At 39.9% G+C, this 24915-nt stretch overlaps 1 protein-coding gene across 1 annotated transcript; it reads left to right on the top strand.

The window, feature by feature from the left end:
• The first annotated feature begins 1444 nt into the window (after positions 1 to 1444).
• On the top strand, positions 1445 to 24672 carry LOC149079181 (putative peptidoglycan muropeptide transporter SLC46). The gene is made up of 6 exons (XM_089240088.1): positions 1445 to 1614; positions 7317 to 8439; positions 13446 to 13685; positions 15084 to 15167; positions 16177 to 16333; positions 24378 to 24672. The coding sequence occupies exons 2-6, from the start codon at positions 7440 to 7442 to the stop codon at positions 24538 to 24540; spliced, it is 1644 nt and encodes a 547-aa protein (XP_089096214.1). The 5' UTR covers positions 1445 to 1614; positions 7317 to 7439; the 3' UTR covers positions 24541 to 24672.
• The last annotated feature ends 243 nt before the right edge of the window (positions 24673 to 24915 follow it).

Raw genomic sequence — 24915 nt, 5'->3', positions numbered from 1 at the left:
AGTTTCATGCCACCTCAGAGCGCAGAAAAGATCGTATTCCATACCAATGTTGTTTTAAATAGTCAGATCTGGCCCTCCCCGGGGCCCGCTGGAGAAGTCTCCAAAATGTCACAAACTGCCTTGCAAACATTCGCCAGTAGGGCCCCGTGAAAAGTCAGACCGGGGGGGCCCCGAAAAATATCCCAGCGTAGGGCCCCGCTCTAGGATGTGGGTGCTATGGCGTCACAGTTCGTTGGATGAATAACTTTGACATTTTTTGGCATTATGACAAAAAGAAAAATGCAATAAATATTTTTATCACTTCTGTAAATAATGCGAGCACCTCTCACACATCTCTGAAAAGGCGGCTCTGGATAACACAGCAATAATTTTGGCCCATAATCACTTTTTTGCGGTGTTATCACCCCTAAAACTATTTTTAGTTACTTACCCCGCATTAGAATTGGTCAATTATCTCGTGAGAAATGTATATTTTCATCATTTCTATGAGTCTTTGTGGAAAACAACCTGATTTTTATTACTCATATGAAACAGAAGTTTCGGGTTTAAGGAATTATTATCAATACGTATTGAGTATTAAAAATTCTCTTTGCGATAAACTGCAAAATATTTCTCCTTTACTATGTACATGGTGATTGTAAATTATTTCAACAAGAATTTCTCTCCCTCTCTATAGAAGGAAGCCGAATAATACGCCATTTGCTATGGAACCAACCTACGACTTCATTCACAAGCAAGTTTCCTCCACATTTGTAAGGGTTACGCAACGCTCGCCTATTTTGCATTTCTGGGGGGGGGGGCTGAGGAAGCTTCCTCGGCATTTTTAGGGGGGACATACACCGCACGCCTCGTCTTCCATTCCTGGAGTGAGAGCGAGCTTCCTTCTCGTTCCTTTGGAGGAACGTAACGCTCGCCTATGTAGCATTTCTTGGGGGGGGGGGCGGTGAGCTAGCTTCATTCGCATCTCTAGGGGCATGCGCTGCACAAGACTCTTTTTCATTCCTGGGTTGAAATCCCGCTTCCCCACCGTTCACGAAGGTACGCAATGCTCGCTTCTTTCGCATTTCGGAGGGGGTGAGCAATGTTCCTTCTCATTTCCAGTGGCGATTGAAGCACGAAAGATCGGTTTCAACATAATATGAGAATATCATGCTCGAAATCGAAAAACATTTTACACTGCTTTCTTTCTTTTTCGTTTGTGTGTGTGTGTGTGTGTGTGTGTGTTAGGAAGAGAGAGACATACACAGACACATGCACGTTAACAGTGGCGGAAATGCTTTCATGGCCTCCATCGAGATTGTACGCTATGGGAACGCCATCCGTTTTGCTTCGAATGGTAGTTTTTCTCTTATCACCTTTGAGAGAATGCAATTCTTTCCCTCTCCTTTTGGCTAGATTTCACACCTATATACACATTAGAATAGATTGCCTTTTTTATTTTATCAGATGTACGATACAATTGTTCCGGTGTGTTTACGCCATTGCTTCTAACGTATATACATAGCGTATCTCTCTCTCTCGTGATATTCCTCGGAAAGAAAAACATTTCTGCGAGAATTCTTCAAAGAACTTCAAATTCTATTGCCCCATTATACACAACAAATATAACTATATGTAAGTACAAATTGTTGAATTCTATGTATAAATATTATCTGTCAATTTCTTAAGAAAAATTGGTGGAAATCCTCGTTTTTGAGTTCTATTTCAGCAGGGCTAGTTGTTGCATTTGGGAAATTTGTAATACCAATCTCGTCCAAGTACGCTTCATAGATGCCTACTAGCTATAATACCCGGCGCTGCCCGGGTTTTTTTCCATTACTGGGAGGATTGAAAAAATTACAAAACATTATAAGGGCATAAACTATTATACTTAATACTGGCAGCTTTAAAGAAGTGGCAAACCATTATAAAGGTATATGCATGTCTAAACGCATTGCTTGGGAACCACGGTAACCAAAGTAAACATTCTGAAAGTGATTGTTGGGGCTCAGAAACCATTGTTGCCCGACAATTTTTTTGCTCATTTCGGGCATTTGCCCAGCTCTGACGAACATTTAATGCAGCCTATCATTCAATCTAGGCCCTGTTTGGTATATATGCAAAATTTGGCGACGATCAGTCTAAAATTGCAGATTTGTATACAGAACACACATAGATAGACAGAAAATCAATTTTATATACATAGATTCAATTTGGAGCGTATTGAATCAGGGCCAGTTTCTCGCAGGGGCAAACTGGGCACATACCCTGGGGTCCTGAAATAACTGGGTTTTTTTTTCTTTTTGTACTTTAGGCACAGTTCACACCCTCCTTCTTCCCTGCATACGACTCTGCCTCAAAAAATACTATATGTTGAGGAGAGGGGCCCAAAAAATTCATATTTGCCCAAGGGCCCGAACTTACGACAAAAAGACCCTGTATTGACTACTCATGTAACTTCTGAAAAGTACTCTTCATATACAAGGTGCACAGCAAACGGGGGTTGGGGGGAGGTATGACATTTTACTGGCGAACCATTGATCCTACAGGTATACTTCCAGTTAGAAAAAGTTTTCAAATGACGTGCAGTACTCAGATATGTCATTCATGTTGCAAGGGGTTGTATAGTTATAAAAAAAAATCGATTTTGTATACATTCCCCGAGTGCCTAAAAACCAATTAGAAAGTTGTTGCCCTGTCTCTCCTGATGCCAAAAAAAAAATCCATGTTTCTAAGTGCAATATTCACGGCGATACTCGAATTCGAAAAATGGAGTAACAGCTCTAAATGCAGAAAAACCGCTTTACCCGCTTTTAACGCTGTTTCTCTCCCCCCCCCCCAAATTTCCTCCATTTTTCGAATTCGAATTATCAGTGAATATTGTTCAGAAACGTGTAATTTTTTTTTTTTTTTGGCATCAGGAGAGACAGGGCAATATTTTTGTAATTGGGTTTTGGGGCACACGGGGCCTATATAAAAAGTTATTTCTTTTCATTTTAACAACTATACAGCCCCTTGAAAAATGCCCCGACATATTTGAGTACTACACGTTATTTGAAAACTTTCCCTAACTGCAAGTATACCTGTAGGATCAACGGTTCGCCAGTAAAATGCCATAACACCCCCCCCCCCCCATCCCCGTTGGCTATGCACTCTGTATGTTCGATACACATAGAGGTCGCATATGCGTTCGTTCCCCTACGCTGCGCTTTTTGAGTCTTCCCACATGGTCACTTTTGTGTAACCCCTTCTGAAATTTTACTGTGTGCAATAAAACTGCATGCATCTTCTTTTTGGATTGGGTCCTGCAGCGTTAACCTACCATCATGAAGGCAGTTTATTGCTATTTTAACTCAATGCCTTAGCTGTGCCTACCACCAGAAGAAAAAAACAACACGTCTCATATTTACGGGGTGATTATAAAAAAACTATCCCGACATATGGGCCCCTGACTATTATACCATTCACAGAAACTGAATGAAATTTTGGCATCAGGTATTTTGAGGTATGCGCTCAAGAATGATATGGAAAACAACAGTGTCACTCTAACAGTTACGGTTACAGTAAGAAAATTTCGAAAATATCAAATGGCAACACCAAGTTTTTTGCATTGGAATGCGATCTCCATACTGAAAAACACTAAATAGCGTTGGAATGGCACCTGTAGCACGAAAATCCCCGGAGCTAGGCAAGGAAAAAGGACTTTGCCGTGCACCAGAGCATTAATGTTCGTTTCATTCGTCACACCGTTTCTTCGGCTGAGATCCCAGACTGATTAGTCCTCCACAAGGTCATGTGGAAACACAATAAAATGCTTTATTTTATGCTGCTTCTCTGTCCTTATTGGTTGTCCTCACTTTCAGCCTGTCTACCGCCGGTGATTTTCATGCTACAGTTGCGTTCGAACGCTATTTAGGGTTTTTCACAATGGAGATCACATTCCAATACAAAAAACTTGGTGTTGCTATTTGATATTTTCGAAATTTTCTCACTGTAACCGTAACTGTTAGAGTGACACTGTTGTTTTCCATATCATTCTTGAGCGCATACCTCAAAATACCTTATGCCAAAATTTCATTCAGTTTCTGTGAATGGTATGATAGTTAGGGGCCCATATGTCGGGATAGTTTTTTTATAATCACCCTGTATATGCGAATTCATGAGATACTATATCATCACCCAGAGGGTGAATTTAGGCTGTAGAAGCTACCGGTACCCCACAAGGGCTAATAGCATCTTATGACTGACAAAAAAGTAGCAAGCCATACCTGAAGTAATTTGTCTCTATAATCGAGCCCATAGTTTCCCAAACTCTTTATTCCATCGCCCCCCACCTCTTCAGAATTTTTTCCTATCAGCGCCCCCAACTACAGAGAACCCATAGGATCCTATGTTACAGTCGTAGCTTCTGTCGCCCCCTGGATTATTCCATCGCCCACCGGCGGCGATATTGCCCACTTTGGGAAACACACACACACATTGATCTAACTTAACCAATAAATCTTTCTGAATTGGTCGGTGTTGGCCTGAGAGGGCAGACCAGCACGGACAACTCTCATATACAGTCGAATCCCGTTATAACGAACTCCGAGAAACCGGAGAAAACACTTCGTTACAACGAAATTTCGTTATAAAGGAATTTCAGATTGTTTGCATTGTTCCTATGTATACTTACTAGAGGGATTAGAAAACCGTTCGTTAAAACGAGATTTTCGCTATAACGGTATTCGTTAAAACGGGATTCCGTTATAGCAACTGTATTTCTTATTCTGTAATTCATAGTACACGCTCTCAATATATGTATGTATATATATATAAACTGAAGAGCCAAAAAAACTGGTACAGGCATGCGTATGCAAATAAAGAGATATGGAACCAATCAGAGTACGGCGCTGCGGTCGGCAACGCCTACATTACACAACAAGTGTCTGGCATAACTGTTAGATCGGTTACTGCTGCTACAATGGCAGGTTATCGAGATTTAAGTGAGTTTGAACGTGGTGTTAAAGTCAGCGCACGAGAGATGGGACATAACATCTCCGAGGTAGCGATGAAATTTGGATTTTCACGTACGACCATTTCACGAGTGTGGGGAATCCGGTAAAAAATTAAATCTACGACATCGCTGCGGTCGGAAAAAGATCATGCAAGAACGGGACTGACGAGAATCATTAAACGTGACAGACGTGCAACCCTTCCGCAAATTGCTGCAGATTTCAATGCTGGGCCATCTTCAACAAGTGTCAGCGTGCGAACCATTCAACGAAACATCATCGATATGGGCTTTCGGAGCCGAAGGCCCACTCGTGTACCCTTGATGACTGCACGACACAAAGCTTTACGCCTCCCCTGGGCCCGACAACACCGACATTGGACTGTTGAAGACTGGAAACACGTTGCGTGGTCTGACGAGTCTCGGTTCCAATTGCTTCGAGCTGATGGACGTGTACGGGTATGGAGACAACCTCATGAATCCATGGACCCTACATGTGAACAGGGGACTGTTCAAGCTGGTGGAGGCTCTGTGATGGTATGGAGCGTGTGCAGTTGACGTGATATGGGACCCCTGATACGTCTAGATACGACTCTGACAGGTACGTAAGCATCCTGCCTGATCACCTGCACCCATTGTGCATTCCGACGGACTTGGACAATTTCAGCAGAACAATGCGACACGTCCAGAATTGCTACAAAGTGGCTCCAGGAACACTCTTCTGACTTTACACACTTCCGTTTGCCACCTAAATCCCCAGACATGAACATTATTGAACATATCTGGGATGCCTTGCAACGTGCTGTTCAGAAGAGATCTCCACCTCCCTTTTACTCCTACGGATTTATGGACAGCCCCGCTGGATTCATGGTGTCAATTATCTCCAGCACTACTTCAGACATTAGTCGAGTCCATGCCACGTCGTGTTGCGGCACTTCTGCGTGCTCGCGGGGGCCCTACACGATATTAGGCAGGTGACCAGTTTTTTTGGCTCTTCAGTGTATATGACTTTTACTCAAGATTACACATAATGATGAACGTCGTATGAAGGTAAATTTTACTTCTGATGGAATATATATTTCCGTCGGTTTATTTTTATACAAATACAAATACAACGCCACAACAGGCAAAATGCCCAACGAGGTGGATGAGAAAAGCCATACCGGGATTAACTGATTGGCACTAAAGCCTTGGCTGCGTTCGATGAATTTTAGACTGTTTTTCTGACTGAATTTTCTGTCAGTGAATTGTTGGCGGTGAATTTTCTGTGTGTGAATTGTTTACTATTAATTTTCTGCTGGTGAATTTTTCCCCCCTGAATTATTGGCTGTCAGTTTTTCGTCGGTGTATTTTTGGGGGATAATTGATTGGCGCTAAAGCCTTTTCTGCGTTCAATGAATTTCAGACTGTGAATTTTCTGTCACTGAATTGTTGGCGGAGAATTAATTCTCCGTTTGTGAATTTTTGGCGGTGAATTTTCTGTCTGTCGATTGTTGGATATGGATTTTCTGCTGATGAATTTTTGCGGTCGGTTAAATTTCGGGGATAATTGATTAGCACTAAAGCCTTGGTTAAGTTCGGTGAATTTTAGACTGTGAATTTTCTGTCAGTGAGTTTTCGGCTGCAGATCTTCCGTTGTTGAATTGATAGCAGTAATTGATTTTGGAACTAAAGCTAGTGCTGTGTCTGCTTTAAAAATAAAAGTTAATTGTTGGCAGCGAGGTTTCCACTAGAGTGAATTGGTGGCAGCGAATTCACCATCGGTGAATTGTCGGTAATAGTTAACCGGTTGAAAAATAAAAGGGAATTTTCTGTCAGTTCATTCGATGTGTCTGGTAAATTTTCTGTCGGTAAATTTTAGCACGAAAATTTGGGCATCTACTACTTTCACATACCTTTCAAATATGGAAGATAGATTGCACGAAATGAGTTACTTACCCCGGCCCGGCAAATGTGATTCACCATAGGGAGCATTTATTTTTTCAATTAAAAAAAATTACATCCTACCCCAGGGAACACCATTGCCCCCCGAGGTTAGCAATTTACTTTACATAACAATTCACGTTACATTACAATCATAATAGAACTACAGGATTACAGCTTACATTAGAATGCAAGAAATATTTAGCATGAAATGCGCACAACGCTGACATCATAAATACGTTAGACAAAAGCACAATACTAGATAAAAGCACTTTCCGGCATTCACCAATTCATCAACACTTTCAATGCTAACGCAAGAGAGACAAAGAGAGGTACATGTATGGTTTTTAGTAACAGAATAAATTGAATCTACCGTACTTGTTCACTATCGAATGTTTAACATGTGCTCTTCCTTCCGTAGGTATCAATGATGAATATCTGACGCCTAAAAGAAGACGATTTTGTAGTCACTTGAAAGAGTTCACGGTATAATAGGTCAGAAAGTCCTCTGAACCTTCTCAGAACCTCCTCAATTCGGTGTAATATGGCCGATAAGAACGAATTGGAAGACTCCAAGGGAGTCGAAAAACCTTCAAGACTCAAATCGATAGATTTGAGCCGAAGGAGCGGCGACGCGGCGCAACTCGAGCTGATTGATCTCCGGAAGGATCCTCAAGGTGCCGACATCTATTCGACAGTGGTATCGGGCGTCATTCAGGCATTCAATTTCATAACGTCTTTGAAACTAGAACTGATAACTTTCCTGTACATCGCAACCTACATGTCGAAATCCGCCACGTCCGTCGCGATGATGATGGACAGGGTGTGTAGGGTCCACCTGAAGTATCCGGACGACATCTGTGATCACCTGGACCTCAAAGAGTACGAAGCTGAGAAGACGGAAGTCGAAAAAATGTCGAATAACTACCACTTGGGGCATACCTTGATAGCAGCCCTGCCGTCGTCGATCCTGGCTTGTTTCATGGGTCCCTACAGTGACACGTACGGAAGGAGACTACCGTTGATAGTCGCATTAATCGGTGCCATTTTAGACGATTTCACGTCCGCAGTCTGGGCGTACGCATCGGAAGCGAGAGTCGAGTGGTACTATATATCGCCCTTATTCACCGCTTTCAGTGGCGGGTTCGTGGTCGTCATAACGATCCTGTACAGTTATGCCTCGGACATAACAACCGCCGAGAACAGGACCATCAAATACACGTTGCTGGAAGCTTCCTTGGGATTCGCCATGCCCATCGGCATTTTCGCTGGAGGGATGATATACAAGTATTACAATGGGCCAACGGTCTTCTCGATCGCCCTCGGAGTTCGTATCCTGACCATCCTGTTCATATTCTTCTTCCTGAAGGAGACCAGGGGTTTCGGCAACACCGACACCTGGAGACAGAAGGCGAAAGCGTTCTTCTCGTCCAAGAACTTCCTCGAAGGTTTCAGGGCAACGATTAAATACAGACCGCACAGAGGGAGGCTGCAGCTCTGGATGCTGCTCCTGGCTATGTCTATAGGACTCCTAATCTCATTTGGTGAGTTGGGTAAATTTGTAGAAACGTACGCCTGTATGCACAGTGTATATATATATATATATCAGCATCACACAACTCGACCTATCTTCCCATGAATTCCCCGCACCACCCCGTGAACGATGATTCCATTGCGTTCATTGGGAAGCGCCATCTGTTCCTGTTCCTTTCATACACTGTAGGGTGATTTCTTTTTGTATACGAGTTGTGTGTTATCATCAAGGTTCGGATGTTTTTGATCTAAAAGAATTTTAAAAAACGACCTTAAAAAAGTTCCAAAAACTAGAAAAAATGCCCTAAGAAATCAAAAAAAAGTTCCAAAAAAATCAAAACAAAAACTAGAAAAACGTCATAAAACGAAGAGGGAACGCTATTAAAACAAAAATAAAAATTCTTAAACCACTTCACGTACAAGGTTTTTAGCAAGAAACTTTGATGGTCTACCTTTAATGAATCAGCGATAAATATGGCAACCTTGCCCAAACCTAACCGAGCGTTGGGAAAAAGGAAAAAGGGGGCGGGAAGCTCATTGGTTCACCCCTGCACCCATCCCTAAGGACATGCAAGTAACTTCGGAAATCGGATGCCACCATCTGACTCAGTACAGATCTGACTGGGCGAGACGGAAATAATTCCCGAATCGAGAGCCAGCGGAGCTAAATTCGAGGATGTGGTGCCAACCCTCTTAATGTCCGTCGCGTGGTTTTTCGCTATAGCTACATAGCTAAAGCCGCTGACCCCAGGGCTTGGTGCAACGTGCACCAAGCTGAAGTCTCACCGCACTGTATCGATCTGGAAGGTCCAGCCTGTCAACAGGAGGGCAAAACCAACCTGTCTCACGGCGGTAAGGGGGGTGGGAAAAAAATATAAGAAAAATTATAATATAATACATAGATAGTTTTTTAGTCCTTTGTTCACCCTACTACGTGTTCTGTTTCGCTCTTACGTGTATATACAGTCGAATCCCGTTTTAACGAATACCGTTATAGCGAAAATCTCGTTTTAACGAATACCGTTATAGCGAAAATCTTGTTTTAACGAACAGTTTTCTAATTCCCCCATATAAGTTTACATAGGAATAATACAAAAACCTAGAATTCCTTTGTTAACGATTTTCGTTATAACGAAGTGATTTCCCCGTTCTCTTGGAGTTCGTTATAACGGGATTCGACTGTAGTAGAAAGTTACATTATAAAGAAAGTAGGGGAAGAAGAAGTAACTGCCGTAGATAATAGACAACCGTGATAATAGGGTTGCTACAAAGCTTTGCGATTGCGAAGAGAGAAGAAAGAAAACACAGATAACTTGTTTGAATTGGTTCCACTGGTGTTTGGACGTAATATTACGCCCGTGATCGTAAAGAGGTTAAAACACCGATTGTGTTCGAAAGTGAAAGGAATTTTTTTTTTAATAATCTAAACACTATTTTAATCACAAGGTGATTATATAATTGAAGCTCCCGTGTACCCTCGAAACTACTCATCCGAATACAGACACATTTTCAGGATATCTTAATGACACCGTAGGAAAGAGATTTATGAAACAAAAAAAAAGTTCAATTTTCGATCACCAGGTGAAAAAGTAGCGCTTTTTATTGAATTTCACGTTTCTCCCATGGTCCATATAGCGTACTTATCAAGTTTCAATGGAATACGTCCTCGGGAACGGGCGCTAAATAGGTCTGTGTAGTTCCTGTATACTGACACTACTCTGGCGAATGTACCACCAGTCAGTATACGTACAGACCAGCGCCCGTTCTGGAGGATGTATTCCGTTGAAACTCGTACATACACTATGTATAGACCATGGAAAGAATGAAAATTCAATTAAAAAAAAGCTCCACTTATTCACCTGGTGGTCGAAAACTGAACTATTTCCATTACTGCATAAATCTCTCTCCCATGGTCTCATTAGGATATCCTGAAAATTTGCCTGTATTCGGAAAAGCATTTCTTTGAGGAAAAACTACTCAGAGTACAGGAACTTTAACAAAATTTTCCTGAATTTTTTTTAAGCAATGAAATTAATGAACTGAAGTTGATAATCACATGCAAATTCATTGTCAACATTACATTCCATCAAAAACAGCATATGGAATTTTTCAAAACAACAATTTCCAATTTATTCAATTTATTATGAATGATTATGAATTTATAAAAATCTGAATATTGCAAATTACAAATTTCTGCAAATAAACTTTCATACGAAGATAAATGTCTCTCAACATTTACAGATGTTGTTAGGGATATTTGAAGGGGGAAAAAAATCTGATCTCAAAATAAAATTCTCTTTCAATTTCAAAATTTTTAAACATCAGAAATATTCAAAGTTCACTGTTTTTGCTATTTCTAGGGCTGGTCCGATTAATCGGGTCGGTTAATCGATCAATTGTTAATAGCAATTGAAAATTTTTTTGTTGTTGAGTTAATCGACGAAATACGATCGAAATTCGATTAAAATTTTTATTGAAAGTTAAATTATAAACTTGATTTATTTGACTAAACGATTAAATGTCTTAAATTATATTCCTATACATCTCAGATATGTAAGTGACCGTATTTAAGAATATTTCAATCAATATTTTGATCAAAGTTTTCGACATGAGGAAACACAAGTCGATTGAGCGAAAACTAGTGATGATTTCTATAATTACCAAGATAAGAAATTGCAGGATGTGACAAGCATGTTCAGCATATCGTCCCCCTTATGCCAGAGAAATGAATGGAATGGAGAAATGGAGAACCTAATGAAAACCTAAGAAAATGCGTATCCCTATTGAAACATATTTTACGAAACATTTTAGGAGAGCAATTTCCATAAAGTAACATGGCTTACTTACCTACTAACCAAAACGGTGACCCAGTCCATATTCCGAAAAATTTCTAACCGCTAGGTCACACCACCGGGGTAAAAAAGAGTATGACAGAGGCAGGAAGAGTCAAGATGATGTGAATAATAATCAAAGTGTCGAAAAATACAAGCGCAGTTAAAAGCATGGCTGCAGGGGAAAAAAATGTACATTGGTTACAAAATTGGGTATTTACACTACTAGAAAGGAGGAAAAAGTGCATGACAAATATACTGCATATAAAAATTTAAAAAAAGATGCAATTGTGTACCTAATAGTATGTGAAAATAAGCGGCTAGGGGAAGAGCTCACATGCAGCTCCGTTGCTTTTCAAATGTCTAATAACAATACACTATTTCATGAAAATATATGAATAAACAATCCACTTACAAACTATATGAATACGCAAACGGCCAGCGGGAAGCGCTATGCACTTCCTAGTTCGTCAAAACTATGGAGCAATACGGGGGGGGGGGGTGTGAAAAAATGGGCCCATAATACACGGTTACAGGAGAGAATACATGTACGCGAAGCGTCTCAAAATTACACAAAGCAAGAAAATACATTTTCCTCTATAATTGCTCACGGACTACTAAGTGCGTAACGCTTTCCCTAGCTGTTTGCGTATTTCATATAATTTGTAATTGGATTGCTTTCGTCTAATTTTCATGTAAAAATTGTATATTGTATGATTCTCGGAATGCAACGGTGTACTTTTCTCCTAATCACTAAATTTGTATCCATTCCGCATTTTTTTTTTATTCAGTATGCCATGTAATTTTACTCTCTATTCAGTAGTGTCAGGTGTGATTTCATGCATAGCTAATTTTGAAAGCATACATTTCTTTTCTCCAGCCCACGTTTTAAACTGTACGTACATTACTTTGATACTTTGGTCGTACTCGATACTTTGGTCCTATCGCATTCAAAGATTTATTGTATTTTTCTCGAAAACTCCTTCAAAATATTCTCGATGTATTGGCATTGTTAACAAGTAACATGGCTAGAGTAAGCATTCAAAAAGTAGTATTCCAGTTCTAGAAATTTGCACATTCAATGTTTCTGGCAAAAAGCAACGACATTAAATAGCTTCAATCGGGCGGGCTTTTATTTGTTAATCTATTTACATTAGGGCTGGTACGATTTATCGATTAATCGGGTCGGTCAATCGATCAATTGTTAATCGCAGTTGAAAATTTTAGTAGAGGTAATCGACTCGATCAATCCAATTAAAATTCGTTTGAAATTTTCATTAAAAGTTCATAGTTGATTTTTATTTATTTGACGGGAACAGATTGGACGTCTTAAATTATCATCGTACACATAACATTTCTGATAGCTGGCCACGTTTAAAAATATTTGAATCGATATTTTAATCAAATAAAATAAATAAAAGAAAAAAATTTTACCTAATACTTTTTGTTATGAAGTTTTAGAATTTTAACATATTCGATTAAAATTCAATGGATAGTTGCGTGAAATGAATAGAATATATTTTTATTTCATCAATTGATATTATACAGCTACCAACACTACGTTTGCTGTGAATGAATAGCATTTGAAAATATTCGATTAAAATTCGATTAATAGGCGAAAAAGTGTGATTAATCGATTAAAATTGTGACTAATCGATTAAAATTGTGACTAATCGATTCCAGATTTTGATTACCCCATTGCAAATTTTGATTAATCGATTCAAAATTTCGATTAATAGATTTAATAATTTTATTCCCCGGTTAAAAATTTTAATCGATTCCCAGTCATATTTTTTCCCATCTTTTCAAATTTTATAGTAGTAAAGTGGCCTTCCCCAACGAGCATACTTAGTTTGACTATTAAAAAATTTTCACTATATTCACCTGGCCAAACAAGGCTAAACTGGCAAAGCTTAGCCTTGTTTGGCCAGGTTGTTATCTATAAAGACAGATACAAATGAAGTGATGAAGCCGATGCATCTTAAAAAGTGAAAAATATCCCAAAAAATGCCGTGAAACTTGAAAATATGCCTTTTTAAACCGGAAAAGTGTAGAAAAATGCAAAAAAAAAAGCAAATGTCATCAAAATCCGGGCCCTAGTTATCACCTTCTAACGTTTTCTATCCATCAATTTTGAAACACCCGTACGCCATTAATTTTTCTGTTTTCCTCTCGTTTTTGAATAGGATCTGGGAATGTATCTCAAATATTCACTCATCACCATTACAACTGGAAGAACGCCAAATACTCGACCGTGTCTTCCATTTTCACGGTCATGACCACGGTCACCATGATGATAACGGTCCCGATTTTCTTGAAGGTCCTTCACATGAGTGATCCGATGCTGGGGATCATCGGCAACGTGTCGTATCTCGCCAAGACGCTATGCATATCGTTCGCTGCCAACAGCTGGCTCTTCTTTCTCGGTAAGTGAGACGTTTAATTAAAATGGTGTTCAACTACTCTCCCCGACCTGTGCGAACGTTCCACTCGAGTTACGAACCGAAGATTCGGTAATTTTGGCAATATTTTTTGGTAAAGTATCCGTTTTATAGTGAAATCAAAATCCAACGGAGTTTTTGAAACGATTATTTAGTTATTAATCGTTGATTAATTGCGACATAATAAAAGTGAAATCGTTATTTTATTGTTAGTAAATTAATCAACTATTAATTGTTAATAAGTTAATTAAATATTAATTAAAGATTTCTCTTTTATTTTGCCATGACGGCTCGCTGCTCACGCTACCACGCGGGGAGGTTGCGCAATCTTGTGCGAATCATAATAAATATAATCACTATAGTGAGAGCTTTGGCAGTTCCCCTACCATCACGGATGGGGAATGACCCCCCTAAACCCCTCCAACCAATAGTCCAATCGCACGTCTTGAAGAACAACACAAAATAATTCATATAAATACGTGATAATATAAGTTCAATGGATTATTAATGAAAGGTGATTAATTAATTAATAACTGTGAGGAACGTGTGATAAGTGTTCATGATACTTATATCGTAATTACCGTTAACTAATTAATTAACGATTTGGCTTTTATTATGTTACAATTACAGCCCAAACGTTTAGGCACTAAAAATGGGCAAATAGGCAGGCAAAACAAAGGCACTAAAAATGCCCAAAATAGGCACTAAGAAAAGACATTTATAATTAACAAAAGAAAGAAAAATAACTAAAAACAAAGGTATTGTTACGAAAATTACGCAAATGGTGATTATTGATTATGTTTTATCATTTTATGTAATTTTTCACCCTGTAAATAATCGGTAGCACATTTTTTTAAAATCCCTCAAAATACCGCCAAGTTGGCACGTTTAGCGACAGCTCCGATTCCACGTTGTGATGATGCCAAACCAGAAACGTAAAGATGTCACTCGAATCGTCGAGGTTGTTGTAGAAGGTCTGTTTCGCCCTTATAAGTAGCGCCGCTAAAACGGAACTAAAAGTTGTTGAAATTGAATCGGGAAGACAAAGTGCTATCTGTAGATCGAATTCTATGTGCAGTTCACGTTCCGTCAAGATCTCTGCTTGTAAATACCTGTAAATAGCTGTTCTGTGAATAAATGTCCTGCATTTTATTTCATCCTCCGCTGATTTCAAGGACTTGTGAGAAAAATTATCCGCATTAAGGGTCCAAAAACCAGCTGAAAAATTAGTTGCACTTAATGCGTCTACTGTTTCAATTATAGATTATAATGACGTCGATTCGGACGATTGCAGGAAGATACGGATACTTATAGCAGAACGTATCCTTTTTTGTTTCCTAATGGATATTAAGTTAATTCCATCCCAAAACTCTATTTTTCTAGGCAATTTTATGGGTCTTCCTTCTTCGATGGCCAACTTAGCCGGAAGGGCAAGGATATCCAAAATTATCCCGAAGTCTGATTTAGGTAAGGCTAAAGATATGTTCTCTTATTCAGGGCGTCACATAAATTTGTAAATAGTATAAAAATTCATAAAAATTGAAGGAATTATATTTTAATGTGGTTTGTGACAAAGTTATTCTCACGAAGGAGGATTTTGTTTTTTTGAACAGTAAAAAATTTAGTTCAAATTTTCATCGATAGATAGCATTCCATCGACCTGAGTGGATTTGAATCTTTCTTCAATCTCTTCTGTTTCCGATCATCATTTGATCATTTTTGTCGCACCACGGCCATTTTCTGCACACGAGGGCTAATTAGACCGGGACCTACAATTTATTGCCGATTCCGAACGGTAGTCTTGTGTTTTATACTCGTCGAGAGGTTGGTGCGCTAACCCCCCCCCCCCTCGATGGGGGACTTCCAGCAGTAGCAATTTTTTCTGCGGTCATGTCGCCGTTTCTGTTGTACCCCTGTGTCAGGAAAGTTTATTTTCTGACAAGGACGAACCGAGTATCGAACTCGCGACACCTCTAAAGATCCTTTCGTACTTCAGGCGCGTATGTTATCAACCTGGGCTACCGCGCCCCATTCAGTTTCCGAAATGCTCGTTAGGCTACAGCCATGACTGAGATAAAACAACTTCGCCAATGTGCTTTATCCCCCAATATAACATCACAATTAATATCTAATGTAAGCGTAAGAAACTGGAAAATTCAGAAATGAGCTGCTAATTGTATACCCTGCATTTTATAGGACTCTGATGTGTATACTTCCAGTGGTTTGCAGTGCTCTCTATCGATGAAAAATTGTGCTAGATTTTTTTCTGCAGTAAAAAAAAGAAAAAAATCCCCTTTAACTTGCTGCAAACGGCATTCAAATGCATTAATTCCTTCAATTTTTTTCCTGAATTTTTAAACTATTTACGAAATTATGGGACACCCTGTACAGTATTAATGATAATATTGTGTAATGATTATGTAAAACATACACATATATATGAGTTTTGATGGTTTTTTATATGCACTCTTCTTAGGTAAGGTCTTCGCTTTCCTGAGTACAGCTGAGACCCTGGTACCCATTCTGTCTCAGATACCGATTTCCCAGCTGTTCAACGCAACATTGGGTACTATTCCCGATCCTACCTATGTGATATTTGCTGTATTTGCTGGCCTTGCGGTTGGGATTTTCGTGTAAGTTTTTCGAGTAAAGAGTAGAACTTTTTTTGTGATTCATCACCGTCACACATTCATTACATACCCTGAAAACTCTTAAGACTTGAATAGACCGCGGTACGAAAGGTCGTGGTGATTGCATCAGGGAAAAAGTTACCATATGGAATAATAATTATAGTCTGTTTCAGGTTAACTTTGCAGTGAAGAGAAAGGTAGAGAGTGTATTCCTTCGCCGCAAAATATAGTTCTCATATATCGGAGGTTTAAGATGAACCTTTATACAGAATATTTCAATTTTTTTCTATGATTTTGAAAAAAATACTGAAAAAAAAATCGTTTTAACCGATGTTTACTTGTTTAAAATTTTTAAATTATAAAAAATATTGGTTACCATTATTAAAAACCCATAGCAACGGCAACGACACTCTGGCGCGATATCCTAGAAATTTTCCCCGCCAATATCACTGTCGTGTTTTTTTTCGTTACACAATTATATACTGTATATATACATTTTTTTTTCGTTATTTGGTTGAATTTTCCATAACGATTCAATTTTTCATTCAGCTTTACATGCAGTTATAGGCTTACATAAAAACGAATATTCAATCAGTTTTATTTTCTCCTAAAAATAGGCTTCAGTGAGTTCAGATATTCACTCATAGATTACAAGAAGTGTTTTTCTTTCACGAGAGCACGGATATTGTTATGAGAGGCCCTCTATGGGTACAGAAGTTTTGGTTTTATGTCCTCCTTTTTTTTAATTATTTATTTTTTGCCATGTTTATGGGATAGTTTTAGTTTCCGATCACGGAGAGTGTTGACAGAGTCGCGACTTCCACTCACACGAACGGACGCCATCTTCCACCCACCTGTTTCTCCTCATGCCCCTTGCCTATAGCGTCTCTTCAGATACAATAAATGAGTTGGGGGGGGGGGTAAACAGTGGTTTGGGCTTTCATCTTTTATGTGACAGTTGTGTCTTAATTTTCACCAGAGATAGCCACGCTAAAGTTCTCTGCTCTTCCATTCCTGAATACTATATTTTTGGTTTTTGAATATTCGTTGTAAACAAAACTCCATAAGAATAATCCGTAATAACCATGAGCAGCACATCAACCGTAACAAAAGACTAAAGCTGTCGGGAAAACAAGTGGCATCGACGTATACCGTTCGGGGAAAGGGGGAGGTCGAGTGACGGAAATTTCGGCAAGAAAAGTGAGTAGAAAAATTCTAAACTTTTCCGTATCATTATTATTATTTGGTGCTATTCCTGCATTTACACGTGAAAACAGAGTTAACCTGCTTCTTCTTAATTTATTTAACATTAATTTTTTCCATATAAATTGAAGAAAAAATTAGAAATCCCCAAGTTTTTGAGAGCCATGGTTAATATACAGTATTTTAAAATTACACGTTGCTTTCATAATATTGTTTAGATTTTTCTTTGTAAATAAATTTCAGCTGAGGGAAGGGAAACATTGCAGAAAAATATTACTGTTTTTGAAATTTTTAATGTTACTTACGGCACATCAATGAAGAGTAAGTGACACGCGGATAGAAGATAATTATTTTTTTCTAAATTTTAAAACACTTTCTAATCAAAAAACAAAACAAATGATTTCAAAAACCTCACTTTAATTTCTGAAAGTATCGGCAGTGGTTTTCTTTTAATTCTATAATTATTACTAATTTAACTGTACAATTACGTTACACGTAAAAAATATTTTTCTCAGTGAGATTGGCGAGAAGCGGCCATACCTTACCGAGGCTGCGCGTCGATACATTGGTTAAGAGGCTTTCGTTCCCATAGCAACGAGTGATGCGGTTCCCTCGTAGCTTCCCCTTCACTGCAAAGTTAACCTGAAACGGACCATAGTAGGCTCACACACAAACAAAGACGTTACGCGCCTTACGATGTTCTTCACCCATCCCGGAAAATTTGTCGTCACCGATGGCAAATTCATAGACGGGAAAATTCACAGAAAAGAAAAATTACCCACAATTCAGCACCACATATAATTCAACGCCTACCCGACTCGATTTTTCGATACATAGTGGGTGTGAACATAGTGCGTCCGTATTTCCGATGCTGTTAAAAACCCGAATTTAAACATTTTTCTTAGCTTGAAATTCGGTTCGAGTTTTTAACTAATCGGAGATGACGCGGGTTTTACAGAATCGGAAATATGGACGCACTATGTTCTCACACCCTTGCTGAAGATTACACGTGGTAATGAACTTTCTTTCAAACCGAGCACAACTTGGGTTTATCGCCATCTTTGGAAAATCTACTACCTAGTTGTGGCGGAAGTGTAAGTGTGTGTACCTAACAGTCTGGGTGCGTATGTAGTGTTGTGCCTCTGATTTTTCAGTGGTGCGATCTATACTTCAGAAGTGAAGTGTAGTGATTGGATTTTTGTTCCGTCGTAGGCCTGTTGCTCTCTGTGTGCGACACTTTTTAACGGGGAGACCGGTTGGCGTTCGCGCCTTAAAGTTCGGTACCACAGGAAACCAACTTCAGCCGAACACCGCTGTTGCAACGATGGGATTCGAACCCGGGTCTTCGCGATGCCCCTTCGATGCCTGCTCGCGATGTGCGTATGCACCTGCCCACGTAAATTCAACTTTGTGTCTTCTTGCCCACTGGTGGTCTTTCGTTGCTTAGTGCTCCGCACGTCGTATCGCTCTTCCAATATGGCCCAAACCCTCTGGGTGACCAACTTATTTCCCAACTTCAAGGCGCGAATGCGAGCCGGTCTCTCATATAAAAAGTCTCGCCACAGAGAGCAACACACCTACAAACAGGTCAAATGCAATTCAATCATAACACATCACTCACTTCACTTCTGAAATATAGATGGCGACACTGAAAAAATCAAACACAACACTACATACGCATTCAGACTGTTAGGTACACACACAGTTTCATATTTCCGGGACAACTCACTAGGTAGTAAAGCACTCATACATGGTGATAGACCTGAGTTGTGCTCGGTTAGAAAGAAAGAAAGCTTATATCCCCCTATGGGGACAGAGTGGGGCCATGATCAGTTTCGTGTCTTCGCGATGCGAGTATTATATAACCATCACTATGACCACTCGACCACGACAGTGGCTAAGAATGTGGCTAGGAGCTGGAGCCATCTATCTTCTTAAATAGCAATGGCGCATTTTGCCATGCTATGGGGTTGCAATGTCCCTGCAAACCTTCACGATTTCCGGCTTTTATTTTGAAACCAAGAGCCGCAGGAGTCACACAAATTATACACTACAGGTGCACAACCTTTTCAGGCTCTGGACTGTTTCCGAAACAGATATATACGGGATGACCATATGACTAGAATTTTACGGGACATTCCCGAAATATTGGCCGCCCCACATGTTTTTATAGAATGCCCTGTATTTTTTCGTATTTCCAACGAAGCTTGCTTAACTTTTTACGAATTGCCGGCTGTAAATTTTCCGTCGGTGAATTGTTTGGCAGTAAATTTCTATTTCTAATTATAATGTCGCCCCTCCTGGTGGCCTTGATGTCAAATTAGTTGATTGTTTCTCATTGTCCATCGCACAGTACTTTCTAGTATCCAAGGAAGAACTTCATCATTGCTTCTATAGTGTAGTGGTAGAGCACTCGCCCGAACTGTGAGGTTCAAGTCTCAGTAGAGGCAAAAGTGAATTTTTCTCTCGTAGTCATCATGTCTGCCTGACAACCAGTTCCCTGCTTATCTTATAAATTTCTTGCCCGTGAGTTTTGTTTTTGGTGAATTTACGAATTTCCGTTGGTGAGTCATCAGCTGTGAATTTTTCGTTAGGGAATTTGTGGATTTCGATTTGCTGTTTTGGAATTGTTGACTTAATTTTTGCCGTTGATTTTAATTGGTGACTGTGAATTTTCCGTCAATGAAGTTTATTTCGGTGGATGGTTTGCTGTGAATATTTCGTCGGTGAATCGGTGACTGAATTTTTCGTCGGTTAATTGTTATATTTACATTGATCGAATTGGTGATGATTGCTTCCCGGAGCAATCTTACTTTACTTTACTTCTACGGGGCTAAGCTTTTTGTGCTCTCTTTTCTGATTTCTCTGGGTGTTGGTTGTTGCTGTTGCGACCTCTGCGTGGTGGCTCTCCCGGCCTGGATGCTGAAAGGCTTTTCCAGCATGACTTCTTAACCGCTTACATCCCCTTTGGGAACAGAGTGGGAGTCATGTTCTGGTTTGGTGGTGGTAGTGATGATTGCGAATTTTTTTAGTGGGTGAACTGACCCGCATATACCCACATTCATCCCGTTTTTTACCAACTTTTCTCCACTCTTTAAACTTTTTTAAATTCAAATATCTGAATATCGCACTCAAAAGCATGGATTTTTTTTTTGCTGGGAACAGGAGAGACATGGCAACAACTTTCTAACTGGTTCTCTAAAACCCCTTGCAACATGAATACGCATCTGACTCTTTAGTACGTTATTTTGATCATTTTTCCAATTGAAAGTATACCTGTAGGATCAACGGTTCACCAGTAACATGCGGTGCGTGCATATTCTGCTTTTGCGGTTACCAGACACCAAGTGTGGGGAAAACCCAGTTTTCTATTCAAAGTGACGTCTAATCGTTGAAACAACGGCATAAGGGATATCCATTGGCTGTAGCGATAATACCATAGATATAATATAACTACAGTCGTATCCCGTTATAACGAACTCCAAGAGACCGGAGAAATCACTTCGCTATAAGGAAATTTCGTTATAAAGGAATTCCAGGCATTGTTCCCATGTAAATTTATCTGGGGTAATAAAAGAAAAGTGTTGTTAAAACGAGATTTTCGGTATAACGGTATTCGTTAAAACGCGATTCGACTGTATTTGTAATATAAACTTATAATGTAATCTTATGTATGTCTACGGATTATAAGCTTATTGTTGGGGTTTGTTACAATCCACCGAATAGGGATCAAAACTACATTGCCAAAATGCATGATGAAATTTCCTACATGTGCAAGCGAAAGAGGGTTCTCATACTAGGGGATTTCAATTACCCGGGTATTGATTGGGAGAACCTTTCATCTGGAAATCAGTATGAAAGAGACTTTCTTACGTTGGTGCTCGAAAATTTTTTGTATCAGCATGTATCAGAAGCCACTAGGGGTACTGCTATTTTGGATTTAGTTCTTACTAGTTCTGAGGATCTAGTTGAACATGTTTCGGTGGGGGAAGAGTTTTCTTCCAGTGATCATCGTATCGTCAGATTTCACTGTAACTTTTCCTCGGGTAAGGTTGATAACAAAAGACTGGTTCCTTGTTTTCGGAGAACTAACTTTGATGTTTTGAGAAGAAGGTTAGCGGAAGTTTTCAAAGACCGGTTGGAATCCATAGGGGTGGCTAGTCAATGGGAAGAATTTAGTACGAAGCTGTCCTCTGTTTTGCACGACGTCATACCCTTTGTTCGAAAAAAGCGTGTTTGTACATCACACCCTCTATGGTTCACGGATAGCGTGCGGAACCTTTATCTTGAAAAGAAAAGAGCATTCAGAGAGTATAAAAGTGGACGACGTGACCTATCATTGTTTACTGATAAAAGAAGACTGTTGAAGAAAGCGATAAGGGATAGTAAAAAGCAAGTTGAATCTAGGTTGGCAGATAACATTGGCTCTGACCCGAAATCATTTTTTCGATACGTCAATAATGGATGTAAGGGGACAGTTGGCCCCCTCTCGATAGGAGGCTCAAAAGTAGAGAGCAATGTAGGCATGTGTAGTGCTTTCAATGACTTTTTCGCGTCGGTTTTTAATGGAGATAATGATATTCGATATACGGGTGTTGCATGGGGTAATAAAACGCTCAACGATATTCAAGTGGAAGACGTGGAGGTCCTAATTCTTCTAAGAAATGTATGTGCAAGCAAAGCACCAGGACCAGATGATATCTATCCCAGGGTTCTCAGGGAAGGTGCTAATGAATTGTTGGGGCCAGTCGCACAGATATTCAGGAGTAGTGTTGCTGAGGGTATCGTCCCGAGAGATTGGAAACTGGCTAACGTTGTTCCGATATTTAAGAAGGGTAGTAGAGAAGTGGTGTCTAATTATCGTCCAGTGAGTTTGACGAGCTCCCTCTCGAAAATTTTGGAAATTATCATCAAAAGGCAGTTTGTGAAGTGGATAGACGAGAATAATGTATTGTCGGATAATCAGCATGGGTTCAGGAAGGGGAAGTCACGTGTAACTAACCTCCTTTGCTTCTATGATTACGTGACTAAGGCTTTGGGTAAGAGCAAAAATGTCGACGTTGTTTACCTTGATTTCCAGAAGGCATTCGATCGGGTCCAACATGGCAAACTCTTGAAGCGTTTACACGAGATTGGAATAGGGGGCAACTTGCTGAATTGTATAGAATCGTGGTTAAGAGATAGGTCGCAACGAGTTATGGTGAACGGGGAATTCTCTGGTTGGACAGACGTCACAAGTGGAGTTCCTCAGGGAAGTGTCCTTGGCCCCATAATTTTTTCACTTTTTATCGATAAACACGATCAGGGTATCGATGGGATTACTAGCAAATTCGCAGATGATGTGAAGCTAATGGGGGTAATCGGGAATGAAAGCGATAGGGAGTTGCTCCAGACCAACTTAAACAAGATTGCAGCATGGGCAAATGAATGGAGCATGACGTTTAGCGTAGATAAGTGCATGGTCGCTCATTTTGGTTCGAACAACCCACGGTTCTCTTACGAGTTGAATGGTGTCACTATCCCGGATGCAACTAGAGTCACCGATTTGGGAATTCTCATTGACGAGCGACTTAAGTTTTCTGAACATTGTTCAGCGGTGGTCAAAAAATCGAATAGAATGCTTGGTCTCATTTTCAAAAAGGTCTCTTCGCGTTCTCCTAAAGTCATTCTTCCGCTTTTTCGAGGCTTAGTTCGTCCTGGACTGGAGTATGCTGTAAGGTTTTGGAGACCATACCTACAGAGGGACATAGACTTGGTTGAAAGGGTGCAGAGAAGAGCTACGCGTGTCGTTATTGGCACACAGGGTTTGAGTTATGAAGAGAGACTTTATTTTTTGAATATGTTTACATTGGATGAACGCAGGTGTCGAGGAGATATGATCGAAGTGTTCAAAATTTTCAATGGGATGGATAGGATGGACCATGAACTTTTAGTACACCGCCAATCGACTGCTTTTACAAGGGGACACCAGTATCGATTGGTGAGGGACAATGCAAGGTTATGGTGTCGCAGGGAATTTTTCTCCAATAGGGTTGTTAATAAATGGAATAGCTTACCCCCGGAGGTAGTAAATTGTAACACAATTGACACGTTTAAAAAGAAATACGACAAACGTGTTGGGGTAAATCGAGAAGCTATCCATTCGTAGAATAAGACAACCATAAGTATTCTTTATGGGCATTGTATAATATTTTATCATGTGTATATATTGTTTGTAATTTGTGTTAATTGCATTTTTAATGGGGTTGCTGTATTTTTGAAACATATGACATCCATATTTTTATGGGCATCTTTTTATCAGCCACCTCGTTGGGCATTTTGCCTGTTGTGGCGTTGTATTTGTATTTGTATTTGTATAATAGTGAAGTCACACCATGGCCCCCACATCCTGGAGCGGGCCCCTAGGCTGGGATCTTTTGCCCCCCCCCCGGTCAGACTTTTCACGGGCCCCTTCTGTAGTTAATTTATAGCGTGAAAAAGCAAAAAATGATGAGAACTGTCCCGAGTCCCAGGGCTAGATCCCTGTCAGCCTCCTCCCCTTTGTGGGGGCGCCATGCGTCACACTGCATTAATGATAGATGATGATTTGACCTGGATTTATCCAGTGGCTACATTGACGGCTGGGATAAACTTGACGTAAAGTCTTTTCCTGTCAAGCATTATCAGGTTTAGACACAAATGTGTTACGTAAGTTGTTCAATCACAACTTGACATTGAACTGGTTGAGTTCTCCCTGCACACAAAATATTTCTTCACTACACAGTATGTACGTATCTCATGATAAGTGAGTAAGTACTTGAGTGATTTTGATACGTCTGTGATTATCTCTTTCCCCATTATGCAGATGGATGTATCGACTACCAAAAGTGAACTACGAAGAACTCAGTGAGGATGAAGAAGAAGACGGGAGAGAGTCCGTAGCCCCCTTGGGAGAAAAAGAAGCACCACTCGAGACACTCACGGAGATAAAATCTCCGAGGAAAGGCGAAGCTGAGCTACCATTGTGATGTTGAGGCGAGAATCTTTTCCGGCAGTTGACTGATAACATGGGCTGCTCTTAACTATTGGGACGTTTCCCTACTGTGTTTCTATATGTGTAAACATGAACGCGAGTAAACACGTTTGTTGTGGGCTTGTCATTCTAGAAACGTCTTTCTTGATGACAATGTTCTCTGGCAATTCGAGTACGTATAGAGTGTATTTATTTAAAAAAAAAAGTATAAATGAATGTACGGAATATTGTGTGTGATTGCATGCGGAATCAATGCTGTGTTGAAGAAAACCACGTCATTTGGTTTGAATTACTACTTAATACAGTAGAATCTCGACTATCTGGCAAAGTCTCTTGGCGCCATGACGTCGCCAAATCATCTGATTTGTCG

The sequence above is a fragment of the Pholcus phalangioides genome, unplaced genomic scaffold (genome assembly GCF_987345545.1).
Source record: "Pholcus phalangioides strain wild (caught in Gottingen) unplaced genomic scaffold, Ppha-v1.0 ptg000012l_1, whole genome shotgun sequence".
In the NCBI taxonomy this organism is placed as follows: domain Eukaryota; kingdom Metazoa; phylum Arthropoda; class Arachnida; order Araneae; family Pholcidae; genus Pholcus; species Pholcus phalangioides.
The sequence above is the reverse complement of the archived record's forward strand: the minus strand, read 5'-3'. Positions and strand labels throughout refer to the sequence as shown.

Coding starts and splice junctions, on each gene's coding strand:
- LOC149079181 (XM_089240088.1), top strand. CDS start 7,440: ATGGCCGATAAGAACGAATTGGAAGACTCCAAGGGAGTCGAAAAACCT. Junction 13,686..15,083: donor CAGCTGGCTCTTCTTTCTCG/GTAAGTGAGACG, acceptor CTATTTTTCTAG/GCAATTTTATGGGTCTTCCT. Junction 15,168..16,176: donor TATCCCGAAGTCTGATTTAG/GTAAGGCTAAAG, acceptor CACTCTTCTTAG/GTAAGGTCTTCGCTTTCCTG.